A 17381-nucleotide genomic window follows, 5' to 3' on the forward strand; every position below is an offset into this window, starting at 1 on the left:
CGGAGGTTTCCGATGGAAGCACTTCCACTTGTTACAATGTAACAATTCATTGTATCCTATGTAGCGTAATTGTACGCTACATAGAATTTCGCTCAGCGGGGACATCTTGTGGCCAAATAGTAAAATACACCAACTGACTATAGGGAAAAAAAATAATAATATCTATGTCAAGAGGGCATCTTATTATTAAATAATGGGGTCAAATTTCGTGATGGATGTAAAACTGAAAAAATGCATCTTTTATTTCTAAATAAAATATTGTCACCAAACATTATACTAGGGATATAATTTTAACGTTGCAATAACCGGGACAAATGGACAAATAAAATGTGTGGATTTTAATTACGGTAGCATGTATTATTTTTAAACTATAATGGCCGAAATCTGAGAAATAATAATTTTTTTTTTCATTTTTTTTTTTTATTATTCCTGTCAAAATGCATTTAGAATAAAATAATTTTTAACAATGTACCACCCAAAAAAAGCCTAATTGGTGTCGGAAAAAACAAGGTATAGATCATTTATTTGTGATAAGTAGTGATAAAGTTATTGGGGAATGAAAAGGAGGAGCGCTGAAAGGGGAAAATTCCTCTCCATAAGATGAAAAATACCCGCGGGCTGAAATGGTTAATAAAATCCACACGTGATTCCCTCACCCAGTAGCACTCGGCATGATTCCCCTTTCCCTTCCCAGAAGCACCCAGGGTAACCTGCGTACATGCAAAAAATGGGTGTGGGTAATAGCGATAGAATATCGGTAATTATACAGATATTCTACTAACCCTCCGTACCTCAATTCTAACACCTCCCCTGACTATGCCTAACCGCACCCCATTTACTCCAAACACTAAACTCTCTAACCAGCCGGCAATTAAAAAGCCCTTTACTGCTCCCAGCCAGCAGCTACATGTAGCTGCTATTTTACGTGTTTGGTTTTTTTTGTGTGTGCCGCTGGTCCCGGCTATGTGTAGGTGCTATTGGGGGAAGGGGAGTGCCCAAATGTTCTGCTGTAGCATCGACTTTTTCATGCACCCAGCTGGAAAATATTTCTGGGTGAGCACCCTATAGAGGTTTTCATGTCATTTCATATGAAAGGCAAAAGATGAATTGACCACCAGTGGGTGCATAACCTGTAATAACTGACTTTTACTTTATCTTGTTTTTATCCACTTTGCATCCCTCCTTAGATTGAAGCAATTGAGCTCCCCATGGACAACAAGACTAATAAAAGGCGTGGCTTCTGCTTCATCACGTTTAAGGAAGAGGAACCAGTGAAGAAAATCATGGAAAAGAAATACCATAATGTTGGCTTAAGTAAAGTATGTCATGGTTGTAGTCGTCAAATATAATTTTTTTTGTTTTTTTTGTTTTTGTTTACAGAAAAATGTTACGGTCTGTAGCAGCTAGCTTCCAAATTTTTGCAATCCAGATTTGAAAAATAATGTTCTATATAGTTTAGCTTCCACAGGCAAGAAGAACTGTTTACAGAAACCATTCGTACCTCCCCAGGGCCGGCCTTAGGTTTCATAGCGCCCTGAGCGAAACCTGATTTTCATCCTCCTCCCGCGTGCACGCGCATACACGCATGTACACACACACACACACAGGCCCATATGCAATTCACCTTTTCTCCTGAGATATCACCTTGGACAGTGGTTCCCAACCTTTTTGACGCTGTGACACAAATGCTCAGATCTCTGTGACACGTCACATATGTATAATAGAGAAAATACTATTAATAACCACGAATGAATGGAAAGAGTGCATTATCCTGAATACACTTAAAAATGAAGGCTAGAACCTTTCAGGAATATTAATAAAAACAATCAGTGGGACAGTTACTCGCCTCCCCCCATTTACAATGATCGCACAGCACTGACAATTAGCACCAACGGTTATAGCCACAGTGCGCCCCCCAAAAAGCGCCCCCAGACTCAGTATAGGTAGGTAGCCAGGTATAGAGGCCCCAGTATAGGATAACATGTGTAGGTGCCCTCAATATAGGTTGCCAAGCATAGGTGCCCCCAGAATAGGAAGTCAGTTGAAGGTCTCCATCCCCCCCCCCCCATAGGTAGCCAGGCGTAGGTGCCTCCAGTATAGGTAGCCATGTGTTGGTGCCCTCAATATAGGTAGCCAGCTATAGGTGCCCCCATAATAGGAAATCAGGTGTAGGTGCCCTCAGTAAAGGCAACCAGCTATAGGCGCCCCCTTGAAAGCCGGCGCCCTGAGCACCGCTCCGATCGCTCAGGTCAAAGGCCGGCTATGTACCTCCCCCCAAAACAAACAATGGCAAATCGAATTCCAATCAGACATGTTGAATTTAATTGGATCGTAAATAGAATCATAATCCACACAAAGAATCGTATCGTGTAGATGGGACTTAATACTTTTAGCCAAAGATCCTGAACAAGCATGCAGCAGATCAGGTGTTTTTGACATTGTCAGATCTGACAAGATTAGCCGCAAGCTTGTTTCTGGTGTGATTCAGACACAACTGCAGCCAAATAAATCAGCAGGGCTGCCAGGCAACTGGCATTGTTAAAAAGGAAATAAATATAGCAGGCACCATATTCTCACTTCCATTGTCCACAGGTGACGCCCTGACCCCTCCTCAAGAACGCAGTCGTGGCCATGTTTCCAACGCTTACTGAAGCTCTTTGGAAACCTCTGCATGCTTTGCCCCCCCGGCTCAGCAGCCTTTACTTAGGCCACAACTACAAAGCTGGGGGCGATCCACAGCAAATCAGATGGACATGACCAGAGCCTTTGCAGACATTTTGAAAAAACTCTGCCACAGCTTAATTTCTGGGAGGGGGGGTTGCAACTAGTGCACCCAGCTGTTTCTCAATCCCCGATGGACAACAATTATCGTATGTGTGTATGTAGCTTGACTCCGAGGCTCAGGAAGATGCTGACAAGGTATATTTGTAGGAAGGGGGAAAAAAGTGAGCAGCAGTTAATTGGCACTGTATGTTTCAGATATTCAATTGGACATCAAGAAAAGCCTGAGGCTAGATTCACAGTAGGGTGTTACGTTATGATGCAATGTTAAGGTCGCAACGCAAAATTACAATGCAACGCACCAAAAGAGTCGCAACTTAACGATGCGTTACCGTCGCATACAGTAGAGCATACAGGCAATGAAAAGTATGCTTCCCTGTATCTGTAAACGTCTGTGTTAAGAGGTAACACACTGCAGCAGTGCGTCACAATAAATGCAACATTCAGAACGCAACTTTATGTCATACTGTGAACATCGCATAGGTTCGACATTGCTGTGCGATAACCTGCGATATGCGACTTTATAAACGCAGGACAATAACGTCCCATTGTGAATCTAGCCTGAATGTCTTGTTTTAGTGATATTATCAGTGCTTTGTAGTAAATAGATGCCATATTGGGTAGACAGTAGGAAGGCAAAACTTTTAGGAGCACAGCATATTTGTCCTAAGTGAGTGCAGCCTCTCTCCATAATTGTTTTATTTCTCTTTTTACTAGTGTGAAATCAAAGTAGCACTTTCCAAGGAACAGTATCAGCAGCAGCAGCAGTGGGGCACAAGAGGCGGAGGGTCTTCAAGATCTCGTGGAAGAGGAGGTTAATAATCCATTAAGCCATTAAAAACAGCTAACTCTAAAGCCTGGTACACACCATGCAATTTCCCATCAGATGGATGGGTCGATAGATAATTTCCCACAGACACGATCGGATTTCTGATCATTTTTCTGATAGATTTTCTGATCACTTCTATGCAAATTGATCAGAAATCAGTTCGGACCTGTCGGAATTTATCTGTCCATCTGACGGGAAATTGCATGGTGTGTACCAGGCTTTAGGGCTCATCCACACTATAAGCGCTTTTCTGAGCGCTTTGTGATTGATTAGCGCTTTCTGAGCGCTTTTTAAAAATCGCTCACATTCACTTTCATTAAAATTGTGGTAAAAATTGCCACGATTGCACGTATTTTTACTGTGATTTTCACGAAAGTGAATGGGAGCGATTATTATTTTTTTTTTTAATAAGCGCTCAGAAAAGCCCTTCTAGTGTGGCTGAGCCCTAAATGCATGTAGTATTGGATTTGTTTTCTAATCCTTTAATGATGTTGGTAACTGTTTCCAATAGGCTCAAACCAGAGCTGGAGCCAGGGATATAGTAATTACTGGAATCCAAGCTACAGTAGTTATGGCTACAACAACCCAGGCTATGGAGGCTATGGAAACTATGACTACACTGGATATAACTACTATGGCTATGGAGATTACAGTAGTGAGTATCATTATGAAGACATACCTGCCATGTGAATTGTTGCTACATAAATACATGTGGATTTGAAAACCTTTCTGTGAAGCAGACAGAGTTGCATGATCAGTGTTTGATATTGTCTTGTTTTTCTTCAATACTTGACATACTAAGCCTCTTGTGCTGTAAATACTGACACAATTTGGATTGTTTCCTTAAGTGTAATCAGTTTATTTATTTTTTCTTAAGGTGGCCATACACTGGTCGCCTTTTTTTTTTTTCTTCGATTTGATTATTATAACCGATAAATGAATCGAATGGATCAAGAATCGCATTGTCATTTTGATGTAGAATCGATTAACATGATATTTGATCGAATACTTAAAATTAATCGATAGAGTATGTTGGGTTATTTCAATCGATGGAACAAGAATCGAGCCAATTTCCATTATTTTCAATCGACCTTTACTCGATCTGATTCATCAGGGTGCTTAATTGGTGATCAAAACTATCCTCTCTTCAATTGAAGGGGGGGGGGGGGGGAATGGAACAAAAACCAACACTAGTGTAGGAGCAAAAAATTGATTCATGTTCGATCGATTAATTTATTTTGAATTGATGCTAAGAATCGATGGGTCATTCGATCATCCTATAATTGACCAGTGTATGGCCAGCATTATTAATTTTTTTTTTTACTGTGAATTAATTTTTTTTTTTTTTTTAGCAGAGTAGATGAATAACACTGTAATGTGTGTAAATGCTTTCTCCCCAATTTCTAGCTCTCTGAATTATATTGTTTGAGTTATGGTTTTGAAAGCGTACTTGAAGTGACATAAGATAAACATATACACATCTAGTACTAGCCCTACTAAGAAATTATCTGAAGTCACTTTCTGTTTTCCAGGACACGTAGAATTAAACCCTATTATCTGAGCAAATTAGCTTGTCAAATTCGGTCCGGTTTACTAAAAAGTAAATAGACGTGAAAAGCAATCTGCCAGGGAGAAGTACATAAGATTTTACTGCAGGAAAGTTCAAAGGATCATTACTTCTGTATCTCTTTCAGCTTAAAAGGCCGAGTGTGGATTCTAAACAGCTGTGACCGTATGGTACAATCTTCAAATAAAGCTATAAAATGACTCTTTTCTATATTACTATTTATCATCCCTTCTATACATACAAATATCTCATAAGTTTATTTTCACTTCACTTGGAAAATGCCCCTAAAATAATAGAAATAAGTTACATTTTGATGTTTCTCTACTCCTAATTGAGATGGAGGGTAGGTCTCATTTTCCTTTTATAGCAAACCCTACTGTTGCACCACATGAATGGTCATAAGGAAACATTTGAAATTATTTTAAAGCTAGGTACATGCATTCAATTACTGTATCCCGGCAGGGATTAGGAATCGATCCCTTGGGTGACAATTTGACCTCTAGGCTAGCGACATGTTCTATTACTATGGAGGTGGTGGAGGCACTGTGATGGGCGGCGGCGGCGCATGACAGAGCTGTTGGGATATGGAGGGAGAATAGTAAGAGTTTAGCACACTTGGTCAAAGATGATGTGGTAGGCCAGATCTCTCGCCGATGCCTCAGGGAGGGAGGTGCAGTGCACACACTCGATTCTTAACAGAGGCGGTCTTTAGCATTTATGATATCAAATTTAATGAATACTGGATTCTTTTAAATATGGTTTTTGAAAGGCTGTATTGCAAACCACTTGGCTGTGGTACCAATAAGTAAACATGGAGGGAATGTTCTAACCAGAAAGCTACATGGATTGGTCTTTTAAAGTGCAGACCCATTGGCTGTCATTCATGAACAGGCTGTCGGTAAACAGAAAACAGTGCGGGAAAACACAGCTGGCGGATTTTTAGACTTCTGGGTGGGCATGCATAAAAGTATGCATGTGCGGAAGCAGTGCGGAGATTCCCCGAACTAAGCTGGCGGTAGGCTTGCGGAGACACGGAAGCTGCCGAGTTGATACATTTCTCCGTGTTCCGCTCTGCTGCAGCTGCCTGGGAGGTCTGTGTGTCTCCATTCACTTACATTGGTATCGCCACATCAGAGGGAGTGGTACTTCCCGACCTCACACCGCTTGCGGTGATCTTTATGAATGAAAATTTTGCTACATTTGTACCGATAATCACCGCACAAGGAGGTGATTTATCACTCTGCTCGGTAGTGTCATTTTTCCATGCGGAAAGAGGCTTTATGAATGCTGACTTTGCTAAGTGGTCGGTAAAGTCAGCTGTTTTAAGCATTTCCGCATGCGGAAATGCTTTATGAATGATAGCCATAGTCTGAAAAGTCTGTGTCAAAAGACTTCCTTTTTATTAAAGATTACATGGATTGTAGAGTTTGATACAAGTTATACATTTTAGTGAGAAATGTGATGTTTCTGATGAACCCAACTCCTGGGCAACACTTCATAATGCAATAACAGTAGTTACATAGGGTGCCAGGACTTCAATCCCAGGTACTTGAACACATCTTACCAGCAGCACTGTACATCTTCCTCACAGCATCTGCACTGCCAGTAAAAACATCCATGCAGAAAGGTAGTAGCCTTTTCATCTTGCCTTTCCAAAGTGTATAATGTACAGTAACAGCTTCTTTGTTTTAGAGCATGATTTAGTTAACATACGAAGGGCCTTTTTTTCTGACAACAATGTGTAATTCTGTGTTTTTATTAGCGTGTTAATGCTGTTTTGAGAGCATCTCTGGTCACAGAAATGGGACCATTTTGTGTTCCATGTGTCCAGGCTTATATGCAATAGCCAATTTTACAGAGGTCATGAGCTGATCCAGTGTCTTTTTATAGTACAGCTGGACAGGGCCAACTATAATGAGTTTCAGCCTTCCCTCCCCTTCTCGCCTGTTTTTTTTTTTTTCTCTTCCCCCCTCCTTCCTGGGTTTTCATTGATTGCATCACATGCTCAATAACAACTTGGCTGTACACCATCTGAGGGACTGGAGAAGCGTTTGCATTAGGGAAGGGGTGAGCTGCATACTTTATCTGGAAGTAGATTGTGACAGGACAGATCTTGGATGCACAGCCACTTCTGCAGCAGGGAACAGAAGAGAGATCATAGAACAAAATACATTTTTGCCAATAACTATACATTTCACAGTGTAAATATTGCTTGCTTCAGTATCTGTGACACATTCAGGAATTGGACATTCGTTTTAAACAGTGCAAGTTCAGTTCAATGTAAAGATGTCTAAAAAAACGGAATTCAGATAATTAACAGGGGTGTGACCTGTATAATGTGGCGGCATGGTATGTAGCTAGCATGCTATAAACCTACTATGCAGTCACAGTACAAGCGTCATGCACCTAGATGACTAACATTTACCTGATAAGACCTTTCACTGCTGCCTAGAAGGGAGATATAAGCAATGATGTGTGTAACACCGCCACACACCAATATACAGCAGCTCAAGGACTGGCCTGCAGAAGCACCGTGTATGTGTGTTGTGTGTTTGTCTGTAACCTGTTGGAATTGAAGGAGGGGAGAATCCAGTAGTTTTGGTTAAAGAAAATCTGTATGAAGAAAAAACACCCCTGGGGGGTACTCCCCTCGGGAGGGGGAAGCCTCTGGATCCTATCATGGCTTCCCCCGTCTTCCTGTGTCCCACGGCGGCGATACAGCTCCCAGAACGGCGGGGATGTAAATATTTACCTCCATGGCTCCAGCGCATTAGCAGCTCTTGGCTCCGAAATAGGGGGAAATAGCTGATCCCAGTCAGGTCCGCTCTACTGTGGAGTAGAGCGGACCCGACTGGGATTGACTATTTCCGAGCGAAGAGCCGCAACAGCGCCACTCGCTGGAGCCAGGGAAGGTAAATATTGAACAGCCTGCCAAATTGTGGCAGACAGAGACCACCGTGGTATGGAGGAGGACGGGGGAAGCCTCAATAGGATCCAGAGGCTTTCCCTTCCCAAGGTGAGTACCCACAAGGGGCATATATATATATATATATATATATATATATATACACACACACACTTATTCACACTTATTAATATATATATATATATATATATATATATATATATATATATATATATATATATATATATATATATATATATATATATATATATATATATATATATATATATATATATATATTTTTTTTTTTTTTTATCTGTTTTTGTCAATAGTTTCAGTGCATCTCCCTGATTCTGCTAACTGATTTTAATATCATGACATCTCCTTCCTGATCCCTAATCTTTCAGCATTCCCACAGTATGGAGCAACTTTATATGAGTTGCCAAGTAAAAACAAGAAAGCCATAAATAAAAACAAAACAAAAAAAATTGCAGAAATCACACATGTTGCACAGGCCAAAAGATTTATTTTGTACAGCGCCACGGAATATGTTGGCGCTTTATAAATCAAGAATAATAAAATGCGTGACACGTCAACAGAGTATGTTTAAATCTGAAGTAAAGCAGGTGAATACAAAGGGTTCTAGCCCACTAAGTGTAAGAACAAAGTCTCAAAGATCCAGATTCAGTAAAACTTAATCAGGTACATTCACACCGGCATCGAGGTAAGGAGTCCGTCTCGATTCCAATTACTAACAGTCCGTTCAGCACAGAATGGAAGAGACCAGTTCAGGGTCTAGTTCGTTACATTATTGCATCGGGGGAGAGGGGGGCATTGCGTTGCACCAGAATTGGCATTGCTTGCATTGCTGCAAAAACAGTGCTGGGTACATTTTTTGCATCAAGTGTAAACCGAGCCTGAGGGCTCAAACCCACTAGCAGCATTTTTTTTGCCAGCGTTTTGAGAACGCTCTCCCATTCACTTGAATTATCATCACAGCAAAAACGCCATGATTTTTCAAAATTGCGGTACAAAATAGATTTTGCTGTGATTCTCATTCAGGTGAATGGCATTTTCAAAACACTGGTAGTGCTGCTAGTGTGTTTAAGCCCTTACAGTCCTGTGTGACTCAACCCACACACCCTATACATTATTTAATTTTTGTGGGTGACCTTTTACCTGATAGGTCAAGCTATAAAGTGGGAGACAATTGTTAAAGGATACCCAAGGTGACGTGACATGATGATAGAGATGGGTATGTACTGTGCCTAGCACACAAATAACTATGCTGTGTTCCTTTTTTTCTTTCTCTGCCTGAAAGAATTAAATATCAGGTATGTAAGTGGCTGAATCAGGCTTGACTCAGACAGGAAGTGACTACAGTGTGACCCTCACTGATAAGAAATTCCAACTATAAAACACTTTCCTAGCAGAAAATGGCTTCTGAGAGCAAGAAAGAGATAAAAAGGGGAATTTCTTATCAGTATCAAAAAAAAGGAACACAGCCTAGATATTTGTGTGCTAGGCAGTGTACATACCCATGTCTATCTCATGTCACATGTCACTTCGGGTATCCTTTAACAGAGTTTTTGTAATCTCCCAGAAACTACACTAAAGGAGCTTTCCACTTAGAAACTAGAAATTTTCTTGCATAGATGTAACAGATTCTAATAAGCAGGTTCTTATAACTAATACTGAGACAATCCTCCAGAAAACCCAACATACAGGTAAAAGTATCCAGGGCTTGTATGATTAGTTTATTCCTAAGGAAATGTGAGGCAGAGTTCCAATATTTCAGTATGACAGGACACAACTACACAATGTATGAAGACAGCATTTGAGGTATTACATTTAAAACACCAGTTGCATGCCTACTGTACATCTTGATTAACCTTGCTGGAGAATATCATATCTGGTGAAGCCACTTAAAGGACCACCATCGCAAATGTAAGGTTAATTTTGTAAAGAAATAGGAGAAACAGCATTTCAATATGCTAACAGATGGGTGCATCTCTTTTTTTGCAGATTCTGCAAATATGCATGACCTGCTTATGTATAAAGGCCCAGAGATTGAATGAAAACAGTAATATTAGTGCTAATAGGATGGTCAAGGCTGAAATCGATAAACACAGTATGAACATCATACTATAGTATACTAAAGTATGTAAACCGTCAACGTAAATCCTAATGTTAAAACACAGGCTACATCCGATATACATATGTCCAGATAACACCTGGGACCCATTTCCACTGTTCCCGGATTTCGGACACTGAACGTATGAAAAATTCTCATTGGTGAAACAGCCCATTGAATATCATCAAAAATGTCTACTAAAACCCCAACTAGAGAAATACCAGGAAAATATTCATAGGATGATCAAAAACATTCAGTCCTTCCTAATGATTAATCTCTGGACTGTGCACAGTGATAATTGCACTACAAACAAGTACAGACCGTTGGAAAAATTAAGTCCCAGGCCAGGAATAATTAACATGCTGATCATTTGGCATCAAACATTCCAGGTCTACATGGAGTAGAATTGCCTGCCAGGAACCCAGACCCTGACTCCCATCTTAAGGGGCCCATACAACTAATATTTTTCCCGCCGATATACAGCAGATTCGATCACTGTGATCAAATCTGCTGTGAAATTGTTGCGCAAATGTTGACAGAATGATCGATTTTTCATCTGAAATCAATCGTTCCCGTCGATCCGTCCATGCGGAAGATTTTTCTCAATCCCCGGCGGGTCTGGAGTGCGGCGATAGCGGCGTTTGAATGCCTGACGACCGACGCAATACAGAGGAGATACATTACCTGTTCCGGCCGACGCGATTCCCCCGGTCTCCGCTGTCTTCTTCTCCGGGCTCCAGGGCTGCAGCCTCCTTGAACTTCCTGTCCTGGCAGGAAGTTTAAACAGTAGAGCGCCCTCTACTGTTTAAACTTCCCCTGGACAGGAAGTTCAGTGAAGCAAGCCAGCCGGAACGGAGACCAGCGCGGAGAAGAAGACAGCAGAGACCGGGGGAGTCGCGCCGGCCAGATCAGGTAATGTATAGCAGGCGGGCGGCGGCAGCTTCACAGATTGTGATCGGTTTCATGCTGAAATCGATTCACAATCTGCAGTAAAGGCAGCCATACGATCCCTCTCTGATCAGATTCGATCAGAGAGGGATCTATCTGTTGGTCGAATCTGATGACAATCGACCAGTGTATGGCTACCTTAAGATGTTACCTCCTCTGGTGAACAGAGAAAGTAAGCTTTGTCCTTTGTATGGGACACAAAGACACAGAGTTAAGCAGGAGACAACACGCTTTATTGCCCCTGATTATCTCACAGATACTTTTTAGGATTGGGGGGGGGGGGGGGGGGGGGGGTTGAATATTCCCTGAAAAAAAATCTTGAAAACATGGATACTTGAGGTCCGTTATATTTAAAGGATACCCAAAGTGACATGTGACTTGATGATAGACATGTGTATGTACAGTGCCTAGCGCACAAATAACTAGGCTGTGTTCCTTTTTTTCTTTCTCTGCCTGAAAGAGTTAAATATCAGGTACGTAAGTGGCTGACTCAGTCCTGACTCAGACAGGAAGTGACTACAGTGTGACCCTCACTGATAAGAAATTCCAACTATAAAACACTTTCCTAGCAAAAAAATAGCTTCTGAGAGCAAGAAAGAGATAAAAAAAGGGGAATTTCTTATCAGTGAGGGTCACACTGTAGTCACTTCCTGTCTGAGTCAGGACTGAGTCAGCCACTTACATACCCGATATTTAACGCTTTCAGGCAGAGAAAGAAAAAAAGGAACACAGCCTAGTTATTTGTGTGCTAGGCACTGTACATATCCATGGATATCGCATCATGTCACGTGTAACTTCTGGTATCCTTTAAGATAGGATTGTTTCCAAGGGGTTTCTACTTGGCAATAATTGAGTAACTTTGCAACAATAGGGCAAGGGTATACACCAGTTTTGAGTAGAAAACATTGGGACTGGGTCATAATAGGCAAAGATTGTTATTCCTACCAAAAAACTCTCAGGTGGATTTTGTGCATGCTCTAGTAGGCTCAGTAATCTCCTGCCTCTGGGTCTTATGGTCAGACTGGCTCTGCTGACTTGCATAAGCCTTCCTATCTACCAGCCTGTCTCTCCTCAGCATTGGTGGATCAGTGCACTGCTGCTTACTACACACAGGTATAGCCATTGGAGCTTATGAGAGGAGGGAGCCTTGTGCTGTGGTCTGCTGTGTTTTGCTCTGTGTCTCTGGCTGATCAGCTCCTCCATCCTGTTAGTTGGCAACATCTCATTCCAGGCTGTTGATGAGCTAGCTTTTCTGTTGGCCGTGCTTTCTTGCTATCCCCCATACTTGTCATGGGAGTTATCTGGTAAGTGCCAGCAACACTGGTGCAGGCTTCTGAAAAGGTTTGGATAATCCCTGGGTCAGGATGCTGCAGGATTTTGTTGGGTGTCAGGAGAACTGTGAATCAGCACGTCTTCATGGCACCATAGCTAGCCATGTCCCTTCCACCCCCACAACTTTATCCCATTCTTGACAATCTAGCTTGCAGTCTTGCCCACCCCTTTCTGATACCGAACCCTTACCAAATCTAGGGGGCACAAGGGAGGAGATGGATTTTCTGAACTGCTGTTTGGTGTGAAAGAAGATGCATAGGGCAAGTCTTGCAGAACTTCTCAGACAATTGCAGAATCTACAGTAAGTAAAACTATATATTTAATAATAGGCTATTGGATTTCATCCTATCCATACTGAAAGCTTTACAGCCTCATTACTAGGACTGGAGTTGCTTATACGCAATAAAAAATTTGCTTGAATACGATCCTGGCCCAATGTTTTTTTGCAAAATGGTGTTATATTTGCTTGAATAGGTGTTTGTCTACATTTTTATTGTTTTGTATAGGGTTTTCTTTATATTTTAGTGCAAATGTTGAATCACTGTTTGTAACAAGCAGAACCAGTGAATCTCTAGTCTTTGCTATCAAACAGATATTTTTCATTTTTCAGATCAGCAGAGTGGTTATGGGAAAACAGCCAGACGAGGTGGCCATCAAAATAGTTTCAAACCCTACTAAATTATTCCCCTTTTCAACGTGTCACAAACAGGTACGTTTTACACAAACCTATTTTTATTTGTTATATATATATATATATATATATATTTAATTTGTTATGATTTATATCTTTATATATATTTTCAGTAAGAGTAATGTTAAGATATATAGATATATATACTATTATATATTGTAATGTTTAATTTTTAACATTTTACAGCACCAAGAAGTGCTTTACTATAGCTAATATAGAAGATACGAACACATGCTCTAAAGCACTTTTTTATTTCTACTTTTTGGCCTATTTATAAAAAGTCAGTAAAGTTAACAGGTAACGTACTGCTAATGGGTACAAAATAAGGAATTGCCTACTAACTCTGCCATTATACCTTGTTTGTACCCGCCAGCGGGGAATTCATTGCAGGCCCTGTGTCGCGCCGACTTCACGATTCTCACAGGCCCGCTCAATGCGGACAGGGTACGAGATGCTCACGCTCTCGAATGCTGCCGTTTGGTATGGTCTCTTCCAACATCCTGTATCAGCATTATAATATAAACTGGATACTCCAAGCTATGCTTTCACTTATTCTTTTTGCATTAAAAATTTAATACAATGTACTTGTAAATTTAATATATTTTTTACAGGCCCCGTAATCATTAGATATATGTGAACTTTACTGAATAATTTTAACTATTTATTCTTCTAAGGATACAGTCTTTATCTGGATTATAATATATATTTTTTCCTACATAATATTTATCTATTATACTGCTTGCTTTTCCCTTTTATAAAAGTAGCTGTAATTTCAGTTATGTTCTTGGGATGAATTCCTCTTGTGTATCAATGTGTACTGAGGAAGGTTTTCTGTGCTTTGAAGAGCTCCTATGAGCCTGCCTGATTTATTGATTTAAATTTATTTAGAAACTAGAACCTACTCTATGTACTGAGATATAATCAAATCCAACTTAACCCAAGTTTATTTTTTTTATTATTATTATAATTATACTTCCGAGGTGAATAAAGCATTACAGTTTTACTTACCTGGGGCAACTTCCATCCCCAAAAAGTCATTTGTGTCCCTTGCTGCCACACCGGCTCTTCCTGGTATCCCACTGCCAGCCACTAAGGATTGCTGACCAACCGGGGGTCTGCGTCCTCTGCTGGAGCGCACCCACGTCCACTGGGAGCGTACTGTGCAGGCGCAGTATGCTCCCGTGACGCGCGCCTGCGCAGAAGACGCCAACCCATCTGGGGTCCGTGATCCTTAATGGCTGGCAGTGGGACACCGGAGAGGACCAGAGTTGCGGCAAGGGACCCAAATTACTTCTAGGGGCTGGAAGAAGCCCCAGGTGAGGAAAACTGTAAAGCTTTATTTGCCTCGGAAGCTCTTTAAGTGGCTTTAAAGTCATGTCAGTTTATGTTAATAATTGATGCACACAAGGATTTCAGAGCTTGGACATTAGAATTCCGTTCTATATTGATTACCGGTACATATATTGGCACATACGTAATGGGGATAATGTGTATAGTTGTATGTGTGGCTGAACTCTGAAGTATGTCATTATAACTGGTGTCTCTTGTTTTTCTTTAGGTGGACAAGCAGTATTTTCTGGGTTGGAAGATTCATTTGAGGTGGCTCATTCTGCATGCATATTGCAGTGTAACGTTATATTTTGGCGCCCTTTCCCCAACCCTTACTTTATTTTTTTTTATTTTCAATGAGCCCTCTGGGAAATAGCATTTTCCAAATTTCTAGAATCCATCTATTTTATTTTATAATGACTTTGCTTATTCAGTTGTGTTCACCTTATTTCACCAGCATGGAAGATAAAAACATGTGTTTGCACACCCAAGTCATGATGTAGCTTTAACCCTATTTTCTTCATAATAAATCTTTCTTTAATTTTTTTAAAATGTTTGTTTTCTCTGCACAAGGTGACGTGTATACAGGGAAATTCTGTAACCCTGTAAAAATGTTTCTCACAGGGGTCACATCTTTTCAACAAAATATTGTTAAAACAAAAATGAAACCTTCCAATAATAGTACCCATTACCACTATAATTCTAAATGCGTGTTTTCTAACTTCTGCAATCCTAGTTTATTTATGCCTTAGCAACTGCGTGGGAATTTAACCTATCGAGATCTGCTAAAAAAAAACAACAAAAAAAACGTGTCCCTTACATATAATAATCATTTGATTTAGTACCGGTATTTTTTTTTAAAGTGTAACAAATTTGACATTAGGAAAGTGCTAAATACGACAAGAGTCCTCCTAGATAAAGGAATTCATAGCTTGGACTTGTAGGGAATAGTTCAAACAACTGACATACACTACAGGTCAAAATTTAAAAACGCCCCACTTTTTTTAATTTGAAATAAAGCAGTTACCGTAAATGTCTCATTGTGCTGTGAAGCATAGAATAAATACAAGTTCAAAAACAAATAAAGCCATCTATGTACAAACCGAGATTACCCAACAAAGTAGCCTCCTTTGGTAGATGTAATTGCTGAACAAACCTGTGACATTCTTTCTACAATCAAATACTCTTCAGAACATTTTTCTCAGCTCTGTTGCAGAAGTTCGCATAATGTCTGGCACTTGTAGGTTGCTTTGATGTCACTCTTCTGTCCAGTTTATCCCAAACCATCATGGTGAGACACCAAACTGTAGACCTAGCTTATGTTCTGATACTAAGATAATCTTGACTTCTGTTCACAGAACTCTTCTGACAACTAAGGGAGGCATACATGCAAAAATGGCGGCAGGACATTTGGGTCCAGGGTGAAGCCAAAAAACGGCTCACCCTGCTCCTGCAAAAGTCCTGGCAGTGTTTATTACTATTCCACCTCCAGCTCGCCATGGACTCATGGGGAAAGACGTAATTCGGATGCCATTCGGCCAAATTACACTGTTTTGGAAGTAATTTGGGCTCTGTTTTTTGACAGCACCCAAATCACTGTCTGAGCGCCGCTTTAGTCGTTATTCACATTACGGCATATGGCAGCGCAGGGTGCGCCCTAATTTCCCAGCTCCATTTTGGTCTGTTTTGGCTAGGAGACCTACCTCCTCTACCAATTAAATCATACACCAGGTAGTGGCTTGCAGTGGGCAGCAGTACGAGTCTAGTCAGTCTTAGTTATTCTATGTTCTGTTTGTTTTTTGTTTTTTTACATCTCAAGTTTGAGCAGCATACATACTTGGGGTCTGATCCAATTCAGGTTTTCACCTAAGTTTTCTCCAAGATTATATTTTTACATTATATTCCTTTTAAGCCACCAGCAAGCAAGAAAATACTTTTGACAATACCTTTTCCCCCTTTTTTTGGTATTTTTTTCAAAATGATCTCCTAGTAGAAAACTTTGGAGAAAAGGTGAATTGGATTGGGCCCTTGATTGTTTACTGATTGTCAAGGCAGCAGTTCAGTAATAGGCACTGTAGACATGTTGGTTTGGCTCCGGGCTGAGCAACATGTTCTGTTCTATGGAGGGGGCAATACACAAGAGGCGGTAACCACAGGGAAAGATGTACTGTTTGAGAACTGTCCATCCTGCAGAATTGCTGAAGAGAAGACCAGCAACATCGGAGCACACCTGTACTAACTGAATATTTTTGGCTACATTTACTTCAGCCAGCCTCATCAATACTGGTAAACTGTGTCCATAGCTTTAGAGGGGATTTAAATGTATATTGAATTATGTTCTCAGCAATCATAAAAAAAAAAAAAGTATCAAAGAACATTCATACTTCCATTCTTTTGCAAACAGGAGACCTCTTGGTATCAGATGGAAAAACAGCAATTAACGTTGAAAACTATCCCAGCTGTTTTCTTTGTTTTGTCTACCTGTTCCATCCATCCACCAAGTGGGTTGAGCAAAGGTCTGTCAGGATGTATCCAGTAGAAAAATCCAGTGTTGCCTAGATATGGCCGTGACCACAGTCTGAAGTATGAATTTTCGGTGTGGAGTCGCACTCACTGGTCACCCATCAATCTCGGATGGTCAGGTGTGCAGATCAAATAGTCCCGGAAACCAAGGGACTTAAAGGGATACTATAGGGGGGTCAGGGGAAAATGAGTTGAACTTACCCGGGGCTTCTAACGGTCCCCCGCAGACATCCTGTGTTGGCGCAGCCACTCACCGATGCTCCGGCCCCGCCTCCGGTTCACTTCTGGAATTTCAGACTTTAAAGTCTGAAAACCACTGCGCCTGCATTGCCGTATCCTCGA

At 40.8% G+C, this 17381-nt stretch overlaps 1 protein-coding gene across 5 annotated transcripts in view; it reads left to right on the forward strand.

Annotated features, from left to right (window-relative positions):
- The window catches only part of LOC137507027 (heterogeneous nuclear ribonucleoprotein D0-like), a 33102-nt gene extending 18034 nt beyond the window's left edge, over positions 1-15068 (forward strand). Inside the window, exons 4-9 of one of the 5 annotated variants that reach the window (XR_011020468.1) lie at positions 1188-1319; positions 3499-3595; positions 4122-4265; positions 13107-13205; positions 13561-13667; positions 14746-15068. Coding sequence is in view for 3 of the 5 variants with exons in the window: in XM_068233645.1 (XP_068089746.1) it covers positions 1188-1319; positions 3499-3595; positions 4122-4265; positions 13107-13174 (441 nt within the window). In the remaining 2 variants the exon portion in view is untranslated. Of the gene's footprint in view, positions 1-1187; positions 1320-3498; positions 3596-4121; positions 4266-5304; positions 5378-13106; positions 13206-13560; positions 13668-14745 lie in introns of those variants that run through there. The other 4 variants (XR_011020469.1, XM_068233645.1, XM_068233646.1 and 1 more) reach the window with 4 other exon arrangements.
- Positions 15069-17381: the final 2313 nt, after the last annotated feature.

Source organism: Hyperolius riggenbachi, chromosome 1, assembly GCF_040937935.1.
Source record: "Hyperolius riggenbachi isolate aHypRig1 chromosome 1, aHypRig1.pri, whole genome shotgun sequence".
NCBI classification, from domain to species: Eukaryota; Metazoa; Chordata; class Amphibia; order Anura; family Hyperoliidae; genus Hyperolius; species Hyperolius riggenbachi.